The sequence below is a fragment of the Haliotis rubra genome, unplaced genomic scaffold (assembly GCF_003918875.1).
Source record: "Haliotis rubra isolate DU_JTF1 unplaced genomic scaffold, ASM391887v1 Scf20, whole genome shotgun sequence".
NCBI lineage: Eukaryota > Metazoa > Mollusca > Gastropoda > Lepetellida > Haliotidae > Haliotis > Haliotis rubra.
Genome location: NW_025766003.1, coordinates 2,169,799 through 2,190,119, shown reverse-complemented (window position 1 = coordinate 2,190,119; position 20,321 = coordinate 2,169,799). Strand labels below are relative to the sequence as shown.

Here is a 20,321-nt window from a genome sequence, read left to right as displayed (position 1 = left end):
CCCCATCAGTTATCGAAGTGTTCTTGTTTCAGAAATGACAGTCAGGAAAATAGTGATACGGTGAGTGTTGAAAACCTTTCTTTTACAATATTTATAAATTGTATTTAAATATTTCAATCTGATATAATCAAGTCAATATGATGTAAATTTCACCAATCTACACAAAACATTTGTGATTTTGTTCATATTCCCGGCCTCGTCTGTATATATAATGTACAAATCAAGAAAATAATGAGCTTCGATTATCTGCCGGAACAGATCCCATTGAACGTGAAAGGCAAATTAGCGGTGACAATTATGTTAATGCATCTCATACATCAGTAATGATTGTCACGAAAACAAGAATAAAGTGAAAACCTGGATGATATAATTCACCCCTGACACATTATACAATCTGGATATTTTAAAGAAAACGACCCCATAGGATAGTTAAGAAACAGTTGTATAGCATAGTTGTCGTATCTGCTAGGTAGCGCGGTATCCTTTAACAACACCAACGCGACGTTTTTGCATTAAATATTCACCACTGTACCTGACGGTTATAGGAGTTTAATTAGTCTAGAGTATTTGTAATGCACGTTGCTGACATGTTGTCAAACAGCATGTGTCACATCACGTTTCATTTCCTTATTGTTTTTCTTCTCACGCGGTTGTCTAAAGTTTTAAGAGGCATTTGAAAATCACAGCGGGCACTGTGTACTGACACAAGAGGTTTGAGAATGTCATTGTGACATATTCGTATGAACGACAGATGTATTGTATATTTACCTAGAGATTGACATGCTGTCACCAAGATGTAAATACATAACATCAACAACATACTTTCCATGTCCGTGTCTGTATGTACATACATTGCAGTCGAGGCGTTTATTGACGCATGTCCCACCGCCTGCGTCATTGTACGTAATAAATTCTCGATCGTGTCCGTGTACGATGCAAATATGATCTCAATGGTAAACTTGAATGCATTTGAATTACCTTTATTTGAGATAGACCTGCATGTATGGATAATTAGGAATACTGTGTTACTGAGTCCATGGACGTTGAATGTTGTGGTTGAACAATGCCGAGAAAGGACATAAACCTGTTCAGGACAAATATGGTGAGAGGTGTCAATTATCGACGGAGATGGTTGTCCGGCTCATGTATGCATTTGATCATTTGGCCTCAGCGAGTATAATGTACAACCTAGACTAACGCTAAGTCTCTGAATATATGTCATTTTTACTTGTGACAGATAAACCCATTTAAATTGAAAAGGAGCCCCAGGGAGACCAGAGATTCGAACCTGGAGAAATCCAGACTTGCTTCATTTAGGGCTCTTGATAGCATTGCAGGGAGGGCTAGGCTGTAGGAGAAATAATATGGTTCGGGGACTGTGAGACAGACTATGTACGACCGAATCGTTTAGTCTGCTTTATAAGGTCTTGTTTAACCTCTGTATGTCATGTGACAACCATATTCTCAGTAGTAAGGTGTGTGTTTTATCTTAGTTTTTTATATCTTACTGCAGAGCTCCAGATAAGATTTAGCTCATGTGGGTACTGTACCCACTGTATTTTTTTGGAGTGGGTATTATGAATGTTGAGTGGGTATTTCATTTTCCGTTACCCACTGCTTTCAAATATGTGGGTATTTCAGTGATTTTACTCACCTAAGTATATGTCATTGAGTATGTTTACCAAGCAGTTATGTTCTGCCTTACGTCATACCTAATGAAAACCAACTTAAATATTAGGGAAATGATTTCATAAAAAATCACTCATCCTGTACTGACAGTACAACACTAGTCCTATACTAACAATACAACTTGATATCAATCGATGTCTTTTTCATTACGCAAGTGATTTTTATAGATATATTCCGTACGCATATGTTTTAAACTTTGTGCTTATCTAACATTTTAAATGCGTAATTGGTACGCAACAATTATTTTTCAATGCGTAATTGGATATTTTCTGTGCGTATTTTACCCAAATACGCAGCTAATCTGGGCCTCTGAATAATTACTCTTTTATTAGTGTCACTGTCCTGACGACTTGTATACTGGAGGTAAGGTATCCAGCAAGTCTTTTCTTTGTGTTACATACCCCTAACATTACGTCCGACAAACCACTGCTCCCTCGGTGCTTGATTAGCCTCTACTCAACACCTTTACTACCCCTGTTCTGAAGGGGCTTGTTATCTCTACGCCGTAGTACGTCATCAATTCTCGATCGTGTCCATGTACAATGCAAATATGATCTCAATGGTAAACTGCATTCCAATTACCGTTATTTGAGATAGATTCGATGCATGGATAATTAGGAATATTGTATTACTGAGTGTATGGACGTTGAATGTCGTTGATTGAACAATGTCGCCGAGGCCATAAACTTGTTAAAGATAAATATGAAACTTGTTTTGTAACACCTTACAACATGGACGACCTTCATTAACATCGTCTGTCGAGAAATCAGTTCCTGGAACCTACAGCCCGTACTGTACCTGTTGTATGTACATTCTGTGTGTAAATAATATTCCCGGGAAAACTCCGGGGTGACTCTGCCTCATCGTCTGTGGAGAAATCAGTTCCTGGTACCTACAGCCCGTACTGTACCTGTAGTATGTACATTCTGTGTGTAAATAATATTCCCAGGGAAACTCTGGGGTGACTGTCTCATCGTCTGTCGAGAAATCAGTTCCTGGAACCTACAGCCCGTACTGTACCTGTAGTATGTACATTCTGTGTGTAAATAATATTCCCAGGGAAACTCTGGGGTGACTCTGTCTCATCGTCTGTCGAGAAATCAGTTCCTGGAACCTACAGCCCGTACTGTACCTGTAGTATGTACATTCTGTGTGTAAATAATATTCCCAGGGAAACTCTGGGGTGACTCTGTCTCATCGTCTGTCGAGAAATCAGTTCCTGGAACCTACAGCCCGTACTGTACCTGTAGTATGTACATTCTGTGTGTAAATAATATTCCCAGGGAAACTCTGGGGTGACTCTGTCTCATCGTCTGTCGAGAAATCAGTTCCTGGAACCTACAGCCCGTACTGTACCTGTAGTATGTACATTCTGTGTGTAAATAATATTCCCGGGGAAACTCTGGGGTGACTCTATCTCGCACAGTAAATCTAACGATGTACTATTTTCTTTCAGTAGCCTTTGAATTGATTTAATGTTAACATATACACAGCATTTGTAATAATTGTACTCCCCGTAACCATTGGAGGAAGTAAAGATCATTCTTTCATTCACTCAGTGTCCATTATCGACGGGGGATAGTTGTCCGGCATTTGTAGTGCATTTGGTCATCTGGCGAGTGTAATGTACAATGGAATCGTTTAGTCTGCTTTAGAAAATGTCTTGTTTCATTTGTTTATGTATTGTGCCAATCATACTGCCAAAGGTAAGGTGCGTGTTTTATCTGTTTTTATCCGATACCCTTGTTTTATCTGAGTCAATGACCTGGCGACGCGTACACTGGAAGTAAGGTATCAAGCTAGTCTTTGTGTTACATACCTCAAACATTACGTCCGACAACCCACTGCTCCGTCGGTGCTTGATGTGCCTCTACTATACACCTTTACGATCCCTGCTCTGCATGTGGTTGTCCTCCCAAGCACTCTTTACTACAACTGCTCTGCAGGTGGTTGTTCTATCACTACTATTTAAACTGTACTACCACCTCTCTGAATGTGGTTGTTCTACCACTGTACTACCACTACTCTGCATGTGGTTGTTCTACCACTGCTATTCAAACTGTACTACCACTGCTCTGCAGGTGGTTGTTCTACCACTCCTATTCAAACTGTACTACCACTGCTCTGCATGTGGTTGTTCTACCACTCCTATTCAAACTGTACTACCACTGCTCTGCATGTGGTTGTTCTACCACTGCTATTTAAACTGTACTACCACTGCTCTGCAGGTGGTTGTTCTACCACTGCTATTTAAACTGTACTACCACTTCTCTGCAGGTGGTTGTTCTACCACTGCTATCTAAACTGTACTACCACTTCTCTGCAGGTGGTTGTTCTACCACTGCTATTTAAACTGTACTACCACTACTCTGCAGGTGGTTGTTCTACCACTGCTATTCAAACTGTACTACCACTACTCTGCAGGTGGTTGTTCTACCACTGCTATCTAAACTGTACTACCACTGCTCTGCAGGTGGTTGTTCTACCACTGCTATTCAAACTGTACTACCACTACTCTGCAGGTGGTTGTTCTACCACTGCTATTTCAAACTGTACTACCACTACCACCTCATCTCTGCAGGTGGTTGTTCTACCACTGCTATTTAAACTGTACTACCACTGCTCTGCAGGTGGTTGTTCTACCACTGCTATTCAAACTGTACTACCACTGCTCTGCATGTGGTTGGCTATGTTCTACCACTGCTATTCTAAACTGTACTATCCAAACTGCGGGTACTACCACTATTCAAACTGTACTACCACTCTGCAGGTGGTTGTTCTACCACTGCTATTTAAACTGTACTACCACTACTCTGCAGGTGGTTGTTCTACCACTGCTATTCAAACTGTACTACCACTGCTCTGCAGGTGGTTGTTCTACCACTGCTATCTAAATTGTACTACCACTGCTCTGCAGGTGTTTGTTCTGCCACTGCTATTCAAACTGTACTACCACTGCTCTGCAGGTGGTTGTTCTACCACTGCTATTCAAACTGTACTACCACTGCTCTGCAGGTGGTTGTTCTACCACTGCTATTTAAACTGTACTACCACTGCTCTGCAGGTGTTTGTTCTGCCACTGCTATTCAAACTGTACTACCACTTCTCTGCAGGTGGTTGTTCTACCACTGCTATTCAAACTGTACTACCACTGCTCTGCAGGTGGTTGTTCTACCACTGCTATTTAAATTGTACTACCACTTCTCTGCAGGTGGTTGTTCTGCCACTGCTATTTAAACTGTACTACCACTGCTCTGCATGTGGTTGTTCTACCACTGCTATTCAAACTGTACTACCACTGCTCTGCATGTGGTTGTTCTGCCACTGCTATTCAAACTGGATTGTTTAGTCCAGACCAGTTATTTACAGACCGCCGGATACAGCTTGAATATTGCTGAGATCGCCGTCAAACAACAAATAAAACAAACTACTTTACTACTAGATTAAATTTTAATCAAAATACGACCTCCGTAGCTACAACTACTACAAAGATAGATGTATATCTCTTAAACACTCAGTGGTATATCCCTTCAGCTTAATCGATTAGGGATACATATATCATCGCATTGTCAGTAACGCATTGTACAGTTGATGATATAGCTGTTGTATTAGGCTACGTGATCATTACACAGAATTTACAACATCCACATATTAGTATAAATCAATACTACCACGAACTGGGTGAGTTGTGGCCTTGTAAAGAACGAAATTAATGTCATCTATGTGGTGTTTTAATCACTGTCGTTCCGAAAAGTGATATATTGACTGCCAAAATAGCAACATGCAGTCGTATATTCAGGACCGTGGCAGTCTTCCATCCGTTTATGTGGATCTAATAATCTGTTATCTAGCAACCCTGCTGTGTTACACCGACATTAAATAACTGCAAACGCAATATAAATCTGAAAAAATCATCATTCAATCAGGGAGTGCAATTAGATATTGTCTTTTTTGTAATTATGATATACCTTAGTCGACTGAATGTTTATTGGAACGATGGAACAAATATTCGTCTACACAAGTCCCTGGTTTAGGATTCTGTATGCGGGATCCGAAATCAGAGAGGGTAATTAAGGTGCAAGATCTGCATTTTCACGAGATATGATAATGGTGATGATTAACATTATCAGTAGTAGTGATGGTGGTCGTCGTCGTAGTCGTAGTAATGTCAGTAATAGTAGTACCAGTGAGGGTGGTGGTGGTCGTCGTCGTCGTAGTAGTAGTAGTAGTGTCAGTAATAGTAGTACCAGTGAAGGTGGTGGTGGTCGTCGACGTCGTCGCCGTCGTCGTCGTCGTCGTAGTAGTAGTAGTAGTAGTGTCAGTAATAGTAGTACCAATGAAGGTGGTGGTGGTCGTCGACGTCGTCGCCATCGCCGTCGTCGTCGTAGTAGTAGTAGTCGGCGTCGGCGTCGGCGTCGGCGTCGTCGTCGTCGTAGTAGTAGTAGTAGTAATAGTCGTCGTCGTCGTCGTCGTCGAAGTAGTAGTAGTAGTAATGGTTGCATGTCTTGAAATATCTTCTAGACACCCAGCCTTTGTGTTTAGTATAATCCGAAACGGGGCTACATTTATTCATTCTTGCATGTCATCAACAGAAATTATATATACATCGATAGGAGGTGCAGATTGTTTTTTATGGTCCGATGTGCTAACTGCATTATTGTAGTCTAATATTAGATCTACAAAGATGAATGAAAGCATCTCAGTGAAATTACTGTGCACTACTATGGATATTAAACTATTTCTATCTGTCTACATTACGTATGCTTCATTAAGATATACTACTGAGAAAAAGAAGTATAAACCTAAAGCTTGATTTGAACGAAATATTTCTAGGCTTAAAGCAGTCACTGAGACACTGCAAACCCAGGTTCCAGATACATCTAGATACAACCTAGATGTGTTGGGTTCATGTTTAACCACAATTAAAAATAGGTTCATACTTTTTTCACAGTTAATGTTAAATGAATCCCCGTGTCATTCAACGTGTAGGTAATAAACACAGTTTAACCAAATAGAACATTTGAATGATGTCAAGTTCCAACCATAAACCTACATTCGTGAAATTTAATCTCTTTACTTCAACAACAAACTACGAAAATAACAAACTACGAATTGTTTGGCACGGTATTACCTGTTCACACAACCCATCACAGTCTTTATGATTACAATCACGAGGGTTTTATGTTAGACGATAATTCTTCAATGTATGTGTATACCTCTATATAATCCTGTCAGGTTAAAACCTTTATTCATTTATCTGTCATCCAGCTGCTATCGACACACTTCAAGAGTTTTTAAGTAAACAGGATGATATATTAGACGATGGTATTTGGAAAACGTCTTACAGCGGGACTGATTTACAGAAGTATTGTGTTATTATGTCGGGTTGTCGGTGTTATTCTGTGCATCAGGCTCCACCCCGCCGTACGTTTTCATTCCGATGTGAAGTGATGAAGTTTTCGTACCTCAATTCTCCCATCTTAGGTAATGTATGCCCAGATATAAAAAGAGACATTACCTCACCCTTGAACACGCGTTCGTTAAACCCAGATCAGTTCTAACTTAATTCATCTACATTTATTAAAGAAATGTTTCTGAAGCCAAGTGACTCGATCTGCACAATACACTATTATAAAGACTTTAAAGTGATTTAAATTGTAACATTTAATCAAATAAGTTACACAATTAGTGAAAACGTGAGTTCTATATTCTAATGTATGTTTTCGCCCGCCCGTTCGCCTGCTTGTTGAGATTGGAAATGAGAAACATATTTATAACAAATATCGCCATACAGTGCTGAAATATATGATTTACACATAACATCAGATCGATAAATGAATGGTTGTGATGGGAGAAAATCACTATACACCGTATTAAATAGTGAGTTGGGTGAGTGAGTGAGTTGAGTTTTACGCCGCAATATTCCAGCTATATGGCGGCGGTCTGTCAATAATCGAGTCCGGACCAGACAATCCAGTGATCAACATCGTGAGCATCGATCTACGCAATTGGGATACGATGACATGTGTCAACCCAGTCAGCGAGCCTGACCACCAGATCCCGTTAGTCGCCTCCTACAAGCATGGGTTACTGAAGGTACATTCTAACCCGGATCTTCACGGGTAATAGTGAGTTGGGGTTGTGTAAATCTATACATCGGATCTATACAGATACGGTTTCAAGGGAAGGAATAGCGCTATACACCGCATATCATAGTGAGTTGGGGTTGTTTAATTCTATACATCGGATCTATACATGTATGGTTCTCAAGAGGGGTAAACACTACTAAATAGTGCTATACAGTTGAGTTGGGGTTGTGTAAATCTACACATCGGATCTATGCACTATGATTCTCAAGGGAAGGAAATGATGGTATATGGAAATCTAAACATGTGATCTATCCATGTAGGGTTCTCAAAGGGAAGGAATTGCGCTATTCACACATTATTACATATTGAGTTTAAATCTCTACATCGGATCTATGGACTATGATTCTCAAGGGAAGGAAATGCGCTATACATAGTAGTACATTGTTAGATGGGGTTGTTTAAATCCACGTGAAGTACGGCCCAGGGCACGGCGTTAGATAAGAACACATTACAGTTTGTGACGCGAGTTACCCGGCATAGAGCTAACCGATTAGGTAATGTGTGTATGTTCACGTAACAAAGATTCCTGTGTCCATATTCTGATCGTGAACGATGTTCAAGGATTCCCGGTTATGTTGCACTGTCGCGATGATGAATTGGATCGTGTGACGCTGCCATCTGTTCGTCGTTGCTAACAACGTGATCTGTAGCTTGACATTGATAAGACACTATCATCTGGAGATTGTGTTCAGAACAAATATCACTGTATCATGTCGCATTTCAGAATTTATAGTCCGTTGTTGCCAGGCCTCTGTTTGATTGTATGTTATTTAACTCCCTACTCAGCAATAATAACGCTATATGACTGCACCAGACAGTACACCTCCAAAATGTTCTGTGGTGGACATGTTCAGGACATTACGAATTTGACTATGATGATGATGATGGTGATGATGATGATTTGGATATTTAACGTGCGCTACCCGACATAATGAGTACTTCGCACACGGTGTGCGACGCAATAGTGGCATGTTTATGCCCGATGCTTTGGTTTGTGCCAAATGATCCGAGCTTTCCCAGACCGATTATTGTTTTGTCTTTGCATGTGTTTGTGATGGGTGGAGCATTTAGGAAATAAACGTACTGTGTTTGGAAATTAGATGAATGTTAGACCGAATTGATAGTCTCTAAATTTCATTTGAAGCCGAACGCGTAGACCGAATTGATAGTCTCTAAATTTCATTTGAAGCCGAACGCGTTCGGCTTCAAATGAAATTTAGAGACTATCAATTCGGTCTAACATTCATCTAATTTCCAAACACAGTATGTTTATCTCCATTCTACCATAACCGATTTAACATCGAACTTCCTCGTCCTGCGAATTGAACTCGTCTGTGAAGGGTGTGGTAGGTGTCTATATATCGTATTTTTGTTAACATTGCAACATAAAACATATTCTGTCCAAAGAAAACAAACTACTGTTTATTCAATGCAATAATGTAACACCTAAGAGCTTGGTTTTTATAAGCATAACTCCACACGACCCAAACCAGCCTATTGTTTTGTGTGCCGTGTTACTGTACCCCCCTGGCCACACTATAATGGAATCGTCTGACCTACTTATTTTCTTGGAAGTAGACAGTTACGCTACAGTTTGAAATGGCGGATGAGCTAGTGTTTACATTTTGCGAAAGGTTGAAATTCGACTGTTGATATTTATGACCGGCGTGTGTCGATCATGATTTCACGTATACGTGCCTCCACCCACGCATGCGACGAAAGAGTGACAGTGCTGCTTTGTGTACATGCGACTAACTTGAGATTCCTTGGAACATTGTTTTCATCATTTGGGACTGGATTGTGACCAAGCTTTTCAAAGTGTACGAACATAGCAGTGACAGCCTTGCGGGGAAGGTTGCAGAGGGCGGAATTCTCGTGGTTCAATTTTTTACATTTTGAACGATGCAACGGGACATGATGGAGTATGAGTGGCCTAAATTTTGTGTTTCGCCTAACCGTTATCTTGCGAATTTCTCATTCTAATCGGAAACAAATATACCATTTACCAGGTAGGTAAATGTTTACGAACGTTTTGCCGCACAAATAGGGATAGATAGGGATGTATTTTTACAAGGTTTTCTGATTTATATGTTAGATATCGTTTGTTTATGTTTGGGGCTGTGTATTGTAATTGAGTTTGAATATTTATATAATAGAAGGTAATAATTATGATAGTAAGGTTCCCTAATAATTGTGGAGGAGAAATCGTATAATTGTATTTTTCGAGTTTTAATAAATGTTTCATCAGCATTTCCATCACGTCTGTTGTGTTGATATTAGTCATGTTGGTGGCCAAGCTGAAGTAGTGCGGCAGTGTTGTATACGTCCGCAGTGAAGCGCCGTGAAATCAGACGCATTTTCAATCCAAATTGATACCGTCTGATTTTATTGATTGACCAATCAAATTCGAGCATTTCACGTGGCCATGGTAGAATGTACGATCACTATTTCTCGAACACCTGGTGCCATTATCATTTGATAACAATTCATAAACTCATGTTTACGTTGACCCGGAATCGTACAATTTTCTTGTTTGAGCAGATATGTGTCGTGATTATGGACATGTGTTTTGTATATTTCTAACAATAAGTTAAAGACCATACACTACTTAACTTCCTGTTTCGATTGCGGTAACATATTTCGCTTATTTTAATAGGCAAACATAACAAGCTTGATCGACCTATTCCCTATATACCTAGCCCCAAACAATAACCCTGGTGAGACCCGTGAGACGATAATCTTACTGCATGTAAAAACTGTTACGATCACCCAAGGCAGATTACGTCTGGAACATCTCATCTTTAACACATCCACACCCAAACACTCTATACCACGAACGCTAATTGAGAGCAACAGCCTCGACGCGGCTCGGACGACAATGGTGTGTCCATTCTGTTTGGAGACTGCAGTGTCCTTTGGAAATGTCGATTGTCCCGAAGGGTGTGTTTTGTTATATTTATACACTGTTCGTCGAGGACTACATGGGGTATCGGTGGTATTAAGTATCCACAGCGATGAGACAGCTGAGTGCATGTAATGTCAAGTGGCCTATTACCACAGTGACATGGCAGTGCCGTTGAACGTCAGCATTACAACATCGTCAGACGTAATTGCAAAACAATATCTAATGGTGAAAAGATGCAAATTATCAAGACTAATGGTGAAAAGTTGCAAATCAATATCTAATGGTGAAAAGATGCATCTAATTATCAAATTATATCTAATGGTGAAAAGATGATTATCAATATCTAATGGTGAAAAGATGCAAATTATCAATATCTAATGGTGAAAAGATGCAAATTATCAATATCTAATGGTGAAAAGATGCAAATTATCAATATCTAATGGTGAAAAGATGCAAATTATCAATATCTAATGGTGCAGATTATCGTATGTGGTGAAAAGATGCAGATTATCAATATCTAATGGTGAAAAGATGCAAATTATCAATATCTAATATCTAATGGTGAAAAGATGCAAATTATCAATATCTAATGGTGAAAAGATGCAGATTATCAATATCTAATGGTGAAAAGATGCAAATTATCAATATCTGGTGGTGAAAAGATGCAAATTTATCAATATCTAATGGTGAAAAGATGCATCTAATTATCAATTTTGTCAATATCTAATGGTGAAAAGAAAGATTATGTATCTAATGGTGAAAAGATGCAAATTATCAATATCTAATGGTGAAAAGATGCAATTATCAATATCTAATGGTGAAAAGATGCAGATTATCAATATCTAATGGTGAAAATGCAAGATTATCAATATCTAATGGTGAAAAGATGCAAATTATCAATATCTAATGGTGAAAAGATGCAGAATATCAATATCTAATGGTGAAAAGATGCAAATTATCAATATCTAATGGTGAAAGATGATGCATCTAATGGTATGCAAATTATCAATATCTAATGGTGAAAAGATGCAAATTATCAATATCTAATGGTGAAAAGATGCAATTATCAATATCTAATGGTGAAAAGATGCAAATTATCAATATCTAATGGTGAAAAGATGCAAATTATCAATATCTAATGGTGAAAAGATGCAAATTATCAATATCTAATGGTGAAAAGATGATTATCAATATCTAATGGTGAAAAGATGTAAATTAGTAAAATATACTAGGTTCTACATTTGATACCTTTAGCGGTCTTCAAACACAATCAAAATTTTAAATGAAAATTATATTTGTGAATGGCCTCTACTACATCTATGTCGCTGAAGTAGCTTCTTTGAGCTAAGTATGCTGTTTACAATATTTTAAAGTCTGTAAAACGCGAGCAGGTGTTGTCCCATCTTGGTTCTCCATACACACATCAAGACCGCTAGCGATAAAAGAGAGAAAAATCAATCAATTAATACTTCACGTGCCATAAATGCTAAAACCACTTGTGACCATGACCTTGTATAAATGACCCACCAATGGTCACTCAGTCTGTATTGATACGCCAATATTCATTACGAGTTCTGCCACCTGTCGTCAAAATGATGTCGTAAACAATGGATTTTGACAGCTTCTGCCGTAAACACGTTTAGTACTGTAAAGTCCAGGGCAGTATTATATGGGGTTGAAACATGCTGATTAATAAGTTATATTCAGCATTTATTGTGTTCGAGTCAGCACAAACACCCGGAACACCCTTTCCAGCTGCCAGGTAAGAACACTTCCTTTAGTCAAGTAGAACGCAAATAATCAGGTGCATGATATTGTAATTTGATAGTCCACCATGACGTCTACCGCCATGTGGAAGACCCGGGTATGATTCCCCGAAAGGTTTCAATCAACGCCCATTTGAGGATCACGTTATCAATATATCATCCGTTTTTTATGGCTGAAACAACATTCACCATGACGACCTCGCCTACACTTTCGTCGCGATTGTCGTCACTGATCACAGCGTTGGTTTATCACTGTGACCCAGAGGTGGTTGAATCTGGCAGCAGCGCCGTGTGCCTGTAGTTGTGAAGACGTGATCGTGAACCTCTCTAAGACGTCATTAGCCTATAAGGGATAAGGCGCTTTAATCCTTGACACCGTTCATTGCCTCAATAATAGGGACTGAACTTACAAGGGCTTTATCCGCCTTTTCGGACTTTAGTCTGATATTGCAGCGTCAGTAATAGGAAGGGCCATGAATGGTGTATTCGTCAATATTTTCAATATTCTACACTTGTGCTTATAACGTCGTTACGTCGTCGTTTGACACAGTTTGGCAATGAAACAGACCCTGTCGCTAAGAAAGGATACTGCTCACTGACTCGGTCTCTCGAGACGGCAGAACATTATGTGGGGGCATCTGTTGAACAATGACGGAAGGGGGCACGTACGACACATGGATCTACTCTGGCCTGTTTCGAGTAAGTACATGATAGCCTCGAGATATGGGTCACTGTCATTCACAGTGATACAGTGCTCTCTTTCACTGTTGCAGCGCTGATTGGGTATACCGCGCCCAGTTGATTATATACAGCCAATACCCTACGGTCCTGTAGGCATTGGCTAGTTGTCCGGCGGGGAATATCAACAACAGCCTTTAAGAAATATGAGTTTTATATGCTGGTGAAATATGTCCGCTGAGCACATTCTTTCTGTGTTGAATGTTCTGAATCATCATTGCGACGACCCGAGTTTGAACCCGTCTTTTTTTCTTTCTTGTTTATCTTATTATTAGGATTAATTTGTTTTGTGTGGGTGGGTGGTTTGGCGTGGGTGAGGTTATGACTAATACTCTGTTGTCCCTTTCCGCGTGAGTTTTAGTTTTACGTCGCTTTTAGCAATATTTTAGCAATATCACGGCGGGGGACACCAGAAATGGGCTTCACACGTTGTACCCATGTGGGGAATCGAACCCGGGTCTTCTGCGTGACGAGAGAACGCTTTAACCACTAGGCTACCCCCGCCGCCCAACCCCTTTCCGCCATACACAACCGCACAAGCACGCACGCACGCACTCACACACCGCACTAGGCACGTTTCTTTCAACATTTGCGTTCGAGCACTGTATCATGCACTCCTGTTCGTAAGAATGTTTCACAGGTGTGTATTCTCATGAATGTAATGTCTAGCGTATACCGATCCGTGCGAATTCAATGTCTAGTGAGTACGGATCCAATGAATTCAGTGTCCTGTGTGTACCGACCCGCACGAATTCAATGTCCAGATGGCACCGAACTGCACGAAGGTAACGTCAAGTGTGGGCCGATACGCACGAATTTAATGTCTAATGAGTACGATCCACAACAATTCAGTGTTCTGTGTGTACCAATCCGCCCAAATTCAATTGCCATAGAGCACTAATCCGCACGAATGCAATGTCAAGTGTGGGCCGAATTTAATGCCAAAGGAGCACGGATCCACACGAACGCAATTTCAGGTTAGTACCTATCTGCACGAATTTAGTGTACCAATAAGCACGAATTTGAGTGAGTTTAGTTTTACGCCACACTCAGCAATATTCCAACTATATGGCAGCAGTCTGTAAATAATCGAGTCAGGACCAGACAATCCAGTGATCAACATCATGAGCATCGATCTACGCAATTGGGATACGATGACATGTGTCAACCAAGTCAGCGAGCCTGACCACCCGATCCTGTTTGTCGCCTCTTCCGACAAGCATGGGTTGCTGAAGATTAATTCTAACCCGGATCTTCACGGGTTTGCACGAATTTAATGTCAAATGATTACTAAATACGAATATCCGTAAGTGCATTTTAACAACTGTAAGTTTTACAATCAGTGCAACGATCCGCTTCTTAACAAGGGGAAGGGAGGGGCGGTGTACTATTTCATACTTCTACTTGTCATTTCCTTTTTTACAACATTTTCAAAGTCTGTCAAAATGATTAATGTATGTATTCTTAATATAGCATACTGCTTCTTGACATTTCTGACACTACTTCACACAGCTCAGGAACAATGGCCCACACATTATAACAGCGATAGCACTGTAACACCGCTCAAATCGCTCTACGTTCTGGTAACACACTGTATGTGTCCAACTGACGTTTACACACCGTCACGCCTCTATCTTTGACCACACATGGCCACTGACCCTCACAATCACTTACCAAATACCCCCTCCCAGTGGATTGCACATGTCAAGGACAATTGACCACATGCCAGTGAGGGATAAGTCGAAAGCATATGGTCCTTATGCCTGCGTGTGTCTTTAGGAAAATATCTAGAAGAGAGAAAATGTCCTCTAGCCCGTCCTTAAGTAGTCCTATTAGCTGACAATGCAGTCTCATTTAGTGGACTGTCGGCCGACATTGTACTGATAGCGTATTGCTTGATAGAGTGGTCACCGTAATGGTGTATCTAGTGTCACGCCAGGCCTGCCTTTTCTATACAGAGGGGAATAAGAAACTATACCTCTCAGTTTATTTTATCTCACAAAAATCTGAAGTTACCGATATATCCAAATAAAGTATATCATGGCTTAATCAGCAAACAAAGAAAACATGTAAACAGTTATTATTTTTAAACAAAATATAATTGAAGTTTTATTTTTACAAATTTGTATCGGAAGACAATTTGAAAACTAGTAATGGGTACTTTAGACCATTTTTTATTTTTGTAAATCAACAAGGTTACTTTTTTGGGCGCATATTTCCAACATTTTAAACATGGTAGGGGTCATGTGGCTGCGAATCCACTCCTTACCAATGTCTTAAATGAACCGATTTATTTATTTACAGACTTACCCTGCCACATGTTCCTTGCTGGAATTGAATATAATTAAATATGATAACAGTTTCATTTTTAAGTTTTCAAGTTCATAAAGATCAAGTAGGTATACTTTCTTTTACCCGTCAGTATAGCATACACCCAGTTGAGCTATTGTGTCGCTGCCTGACTAATAATCATCAACTATAAGCATTGGCTACTTGTGGCGACTGTAATGACAGATATTAACGCTACTAGTTGAAGCATGAGCTACTCAAAACAAGGAAAAGACGACCCCATGTTTTCCTATAACTGTAAGTCATCTGCCATGCCATATTTCTATAGTTTATCTACAAAGCCATATTGTGATGAATCCACCAAACCATGACAGATTGAATACGGTAATGAGAAATGATCGGGTTGTCGCAAACATTGCCAACTGAAAGAAGCTCTGGCTGAGTGCCCATGTCTGTGATATTAATAAAAGAGACGAAAACCACACCCAGAAGGACTCTGTACTGAAGAAAAGTCCATTGTACCATGGACTATATCTTGTACATGTGTTTATAAATCAATCTGGAATACTGATGATACAAGGGGTTCTCAAGAAGGTGAAATGACATGCCCCACCGGTGACACCCGTCATAAATACATGCAAAGGCTAGTCAATCGTCACCTAAAAAACAACCGTCATGATCAATCCTTGTAAACAAGATGAAGGGAACGGAAACGGTCGTCCTTCCACCAAGACCGTCAGAATGTGCATGAATTTAATTAAGCGCCGTTTTGACCCATATTTAATATCAAATTTAAATGATCAGCCATTTCATTGACACGATTTTGCTTATTACGACGCGCTAAATGATTAACTCACTTGGATAATTATCAACAAGATATACCCATCTAATCATGAAATTATTACGTCAGAAATTCAAATATGTCGGTTGTTATGAAACTTCAAAGAATGGTATTCTAGGGCATTTTGTGTACAAATATATATGTTTTCGTGTTGAGAAGCTATATTTTGCAAAGCACAGTTGGTATATGACATAAGTTATGTGCAGAATAAAATAATGATATTGAATAAGAATTCATATCCATTCATATGAATTAGTCATAAGGATTTAACTTCACTTTTAGTGAGCTTCCTGAAATAGGAACCTTCATGGAGTAACGGTGTAGCTGTGTAAAGTCAGAGTTTACATTTCTTGACTACAACAGTAATGTTCTATGAAGCATCGACGTAGTAGTAGTCGTCCTCGGAGTATTAGTATTGTTAGTAGTGAGTGAGTGAGTTTAGTTTTACGCCGCACTTGGTAATATTCAAGCTATATGGCGGCGGTCTGTAAATAATCAAGACTGGACCAGACAAGCCAGTGATCAACTGCATGAGCATCCAACTGCGCAATTGTGTCAACCAAGTCAGCGAGCCTGACCACCCAATCCCGTTAGTCTCCACTTACGTCAAGATTATTATTAGTAGTAGTACTAGTAGTAGTAGTGGCACATGTCGCCGTCAAATTAATAGTGTCATCATCGTCGTTATCAACATCAAAAGCATCAGCAGCCGCAAAAACAGTGGTAATGTTAGTAGTAGCAGCAGCAGTAGTGCCAGTAGTAATAGGAACAGCTGCAATAGTAGCGGTAGCAGTAGCACCATATGTAACACAAGTAGTAGTAGTAGTAGTAGTAGTTGTAGTAGTAGCAGTAGAAGTATCAGTAGTAGTGGTGCCTATAGTAGTATTAACACCCGCAAAAGTAGCGGTAGCAATAGCAGTAACTCCAGCTGCAATTCCTTTAGTAGTAGTAGCAGCAGCAGCAGCAGTAGTAGTAGCAGCTGTTGTAGTAGACGCAGTGACAATAATGTTGGTATGCAGTAGCAGCAGCAGCAGTAGTAGTAGTAGCAGCAGTAGCAGTAGTAGTAGCAGTAGCAGTTGTAGTAGTAGTAGCAGCAACAGCAGAGCAGTAGTAGTAGTAGCAGTAGCAGCAGCAGCAGCAGTAGTAGTAGTAGTAGTAGTAGCAGTAGCAGTAGTAGTAGTAGTAGTAGCAGTAGCAGCAGCAGCAGTAGTAGTAGTAGTAGTAGCAGCAGTAGTAGTAGTAGTAGCAGTAGCAGCAGCAGCAGTAGTAGAAGTAGTAGTAGTAGCAATAGCAGTAGTAGTAGTAGTAGTAGCAGTAGCAGCAGTAGTAGAAGTAGTAGCAGTAGCAGTAGCAATAGCAGTAGTAGTAGTAGTAGCAGTAGCAGCAGCAGTAGAAGTAGTAGTAGTAGCAATAGCAGTAGTAGTAGTAGTAGCAGTAGCAGCAGCAGCAGTAGTAGAAGTAGTAGTAGTAGCAATAGCAGTAGTAGTAGTAGTAGCAGTAGCAGCAGCAGTAGTAGAAGTAGTAGCAGTAGCAATAGCAGTAGTAGTAGTAGTAGCAGTAGCAGCAGCAGCAGTAGTAGTAGTAGCAATAGCAGTAGTAGTAGTAGTTATAGTACGCGCAGTGACAATAATTTACCCGTGCTAAAACAGCAGTATACACTCACACAAAACACTCCCTCCATACGACGATAACGACCTGCCAAATGTCTCATGAACAACACATACAACAATGGTCATTTCAAATATACCACATTTTATGGTAATATACTAATCTATAACACCGGCCATGGATCAATCGCAGAATAAAGTAAGTATGTAATTTGTACAGTAGTGGACAATGCGCCGTGTAGCAGGCCCGGCGGCAGCGACAGCAACACGCTTATCACAGTGTCAGGTGGGGGTCAAGGGAGGTCAGATCACCAGTACATTGCTTTGTGTACTCTTATCTTCCTTCTGATACGTAACCTGCAGCCCCTTGACGTCTTATGAATTTATTGACTCATTCTATTTTTGAAAGCACATTTGTTTTTTAAAACGAGAAGATATACAGAGTCTTGACATTTCATGATGACGGGAGCTAGATTTTATCACGAAAACACAGTTCCTGTTATGTTATTTCAGCTTAGCATTAATAAACGGAAATAACATTACGTGACATGTAGGTGAAGTAAACAACATGGATTGTATATAATATATCGATAACTCGACGCCTAAACAATGGCAGGGGCAACTTCCTTATTTTCATAAGTATTTTCACACACTTACAACACATGAATTATTGATGTATTCAGCAATGGCAAATTCAGTCATTCAGGTAGCAGAGTTAATACGCTGTTGAAGGTAAAATATGTTACCTGCATTTAAATTTAGGCCTAAAAATCGTTTTGCTTAACTGACATTTTTTGCCACATTAATATTAATCTGAAGGGCGTATATATTCACATTAATCTGAACGGCAATTTACTACCAGACACAAACCCGCATTAACATGAATAATTCGTGTTGTACTTTCTGAAAGTTCTGATGAGTAGAAGCGGAAAGACCATTTATCATCCCAAACTATGTTCCACAGGAGATATCGCTTGTGTGAGATCATATGATATCTCCTAGGAGATATCGTTTTGACAGTAGATTTTGTACAATGCCCTGACAATGCTATGACGTCACGATGCTATGACATCACTGCGTCGCAAGTCTCGGCAAGCCTCGGATATTTGTAACTTTATCAACTCGTGTTGATATAAATGATATCAGTAGACACTTGGGTGAGATTCTCTATTTCCATAATGATAAGAGAAATCTGTGCTACAGTCCGTTTGATTTCATTTGAAACCGATGAAATGATCACTTAACACAAAATCTAATAAGTGCAACAAAATCAAATTTTGCAGTCACATGAAATCGACAGACCAACTCTGATGATTTGTCTCATAATTTTGGACACACGAATAAAAAAGTTGTTTAACAAACGATCATTATTTTGTTGTCACTTTTCGCTATTTTTAACGAGGGGGGATCAATTACTGGTAGAACAGCCAGGTAATCAACATGCGTTTGTTGTGAAATTGAAATTTCACACGTGCAACTCGCACACCTGGCTGTTCTACCAGAGTTGGTCTGCCGATTTTATGTGACTGCAAAATTTGGTCTTGCTGCAATTATTAGTGTTAGAGGGGCGGTGGGGTAGCCTAGTGGTTAAAGCGTTGGCTCGTCAAGCAGAAGACCCGGGTTCGAATCCCCACATGGGTACAATGTGTGAAGCCCATTTCTGGTGTCCCCCGCCGTGATGTTGCTGGAATATTGCTAAAAGCGGCGTAAAACCGAACTCAGTCAGTCAGTCAGTCAGTATTAGTGTTAGAGAGCAATTCATCGGTCTCAAATGAAATCAAACGGAATGTAAAAGATGTAGTCAGTTGTAAGATTCAGCTCTGTGTTTATATATCCCAACTGCCGGTATTTAATGACATACACAAGTTGTGAATACCCGCAAATCAAACATCTAATACAACCTGTAATTACTCTCTGAGTAGATGCTCCTTGTCAATTTGAAGCAGAATCACCAGGCCAATGGTTCCCATTATGCCCCTAATCGGCCAAATAGTTTCCAACTCAGCTAATGGGGATCCACAACACAGTGCTCATCCCACAAGTCTACTTGAACATGGGGATTCTTTTCGATGTTGTATCCGATGTTGCCGACAGACGATGTAGAGGTTGATTCCACTGCCCAATGTACTGATTATAATCTCGTTTCCACTAAAATAGTCCGCATTAGCAAGTTTCTGAATATACCCGTCAAAGGTAATTTCCTTTTGTATGCTCGTAACGTTTCCCAGCAGGATTGGTAGGCGATGTCAACGATTGCATGGGATCATAGTACAAGTAGGAAAAGTTAAAAGCCATGGCCAAAATCAGAGAATATTCAGTCTCCGATCTTTGCCGTTA

At 39.9% G+C, this 20,321-nt stretch overlaps 1 protein-coding gene across 1 annotated transcript in view; it reads left to right on the top strand.

The window, feature by feature from the left end:
- LOC124275581 (cyclic nucleotide-gated cation channel alpha-3-like) overlaps positions 1–20,321 on the top strand; it is a 71,057-nt gene that overhangs the window by 1,288 nt on the left and 49,448 nt on the right. The window contains 1 exon segment of the mRNA XM_046711173.1: positions 33–60. Within this exon segment, the coding sequence (XP_046567129.1) occupies positions 33–60 (28 nt within the window).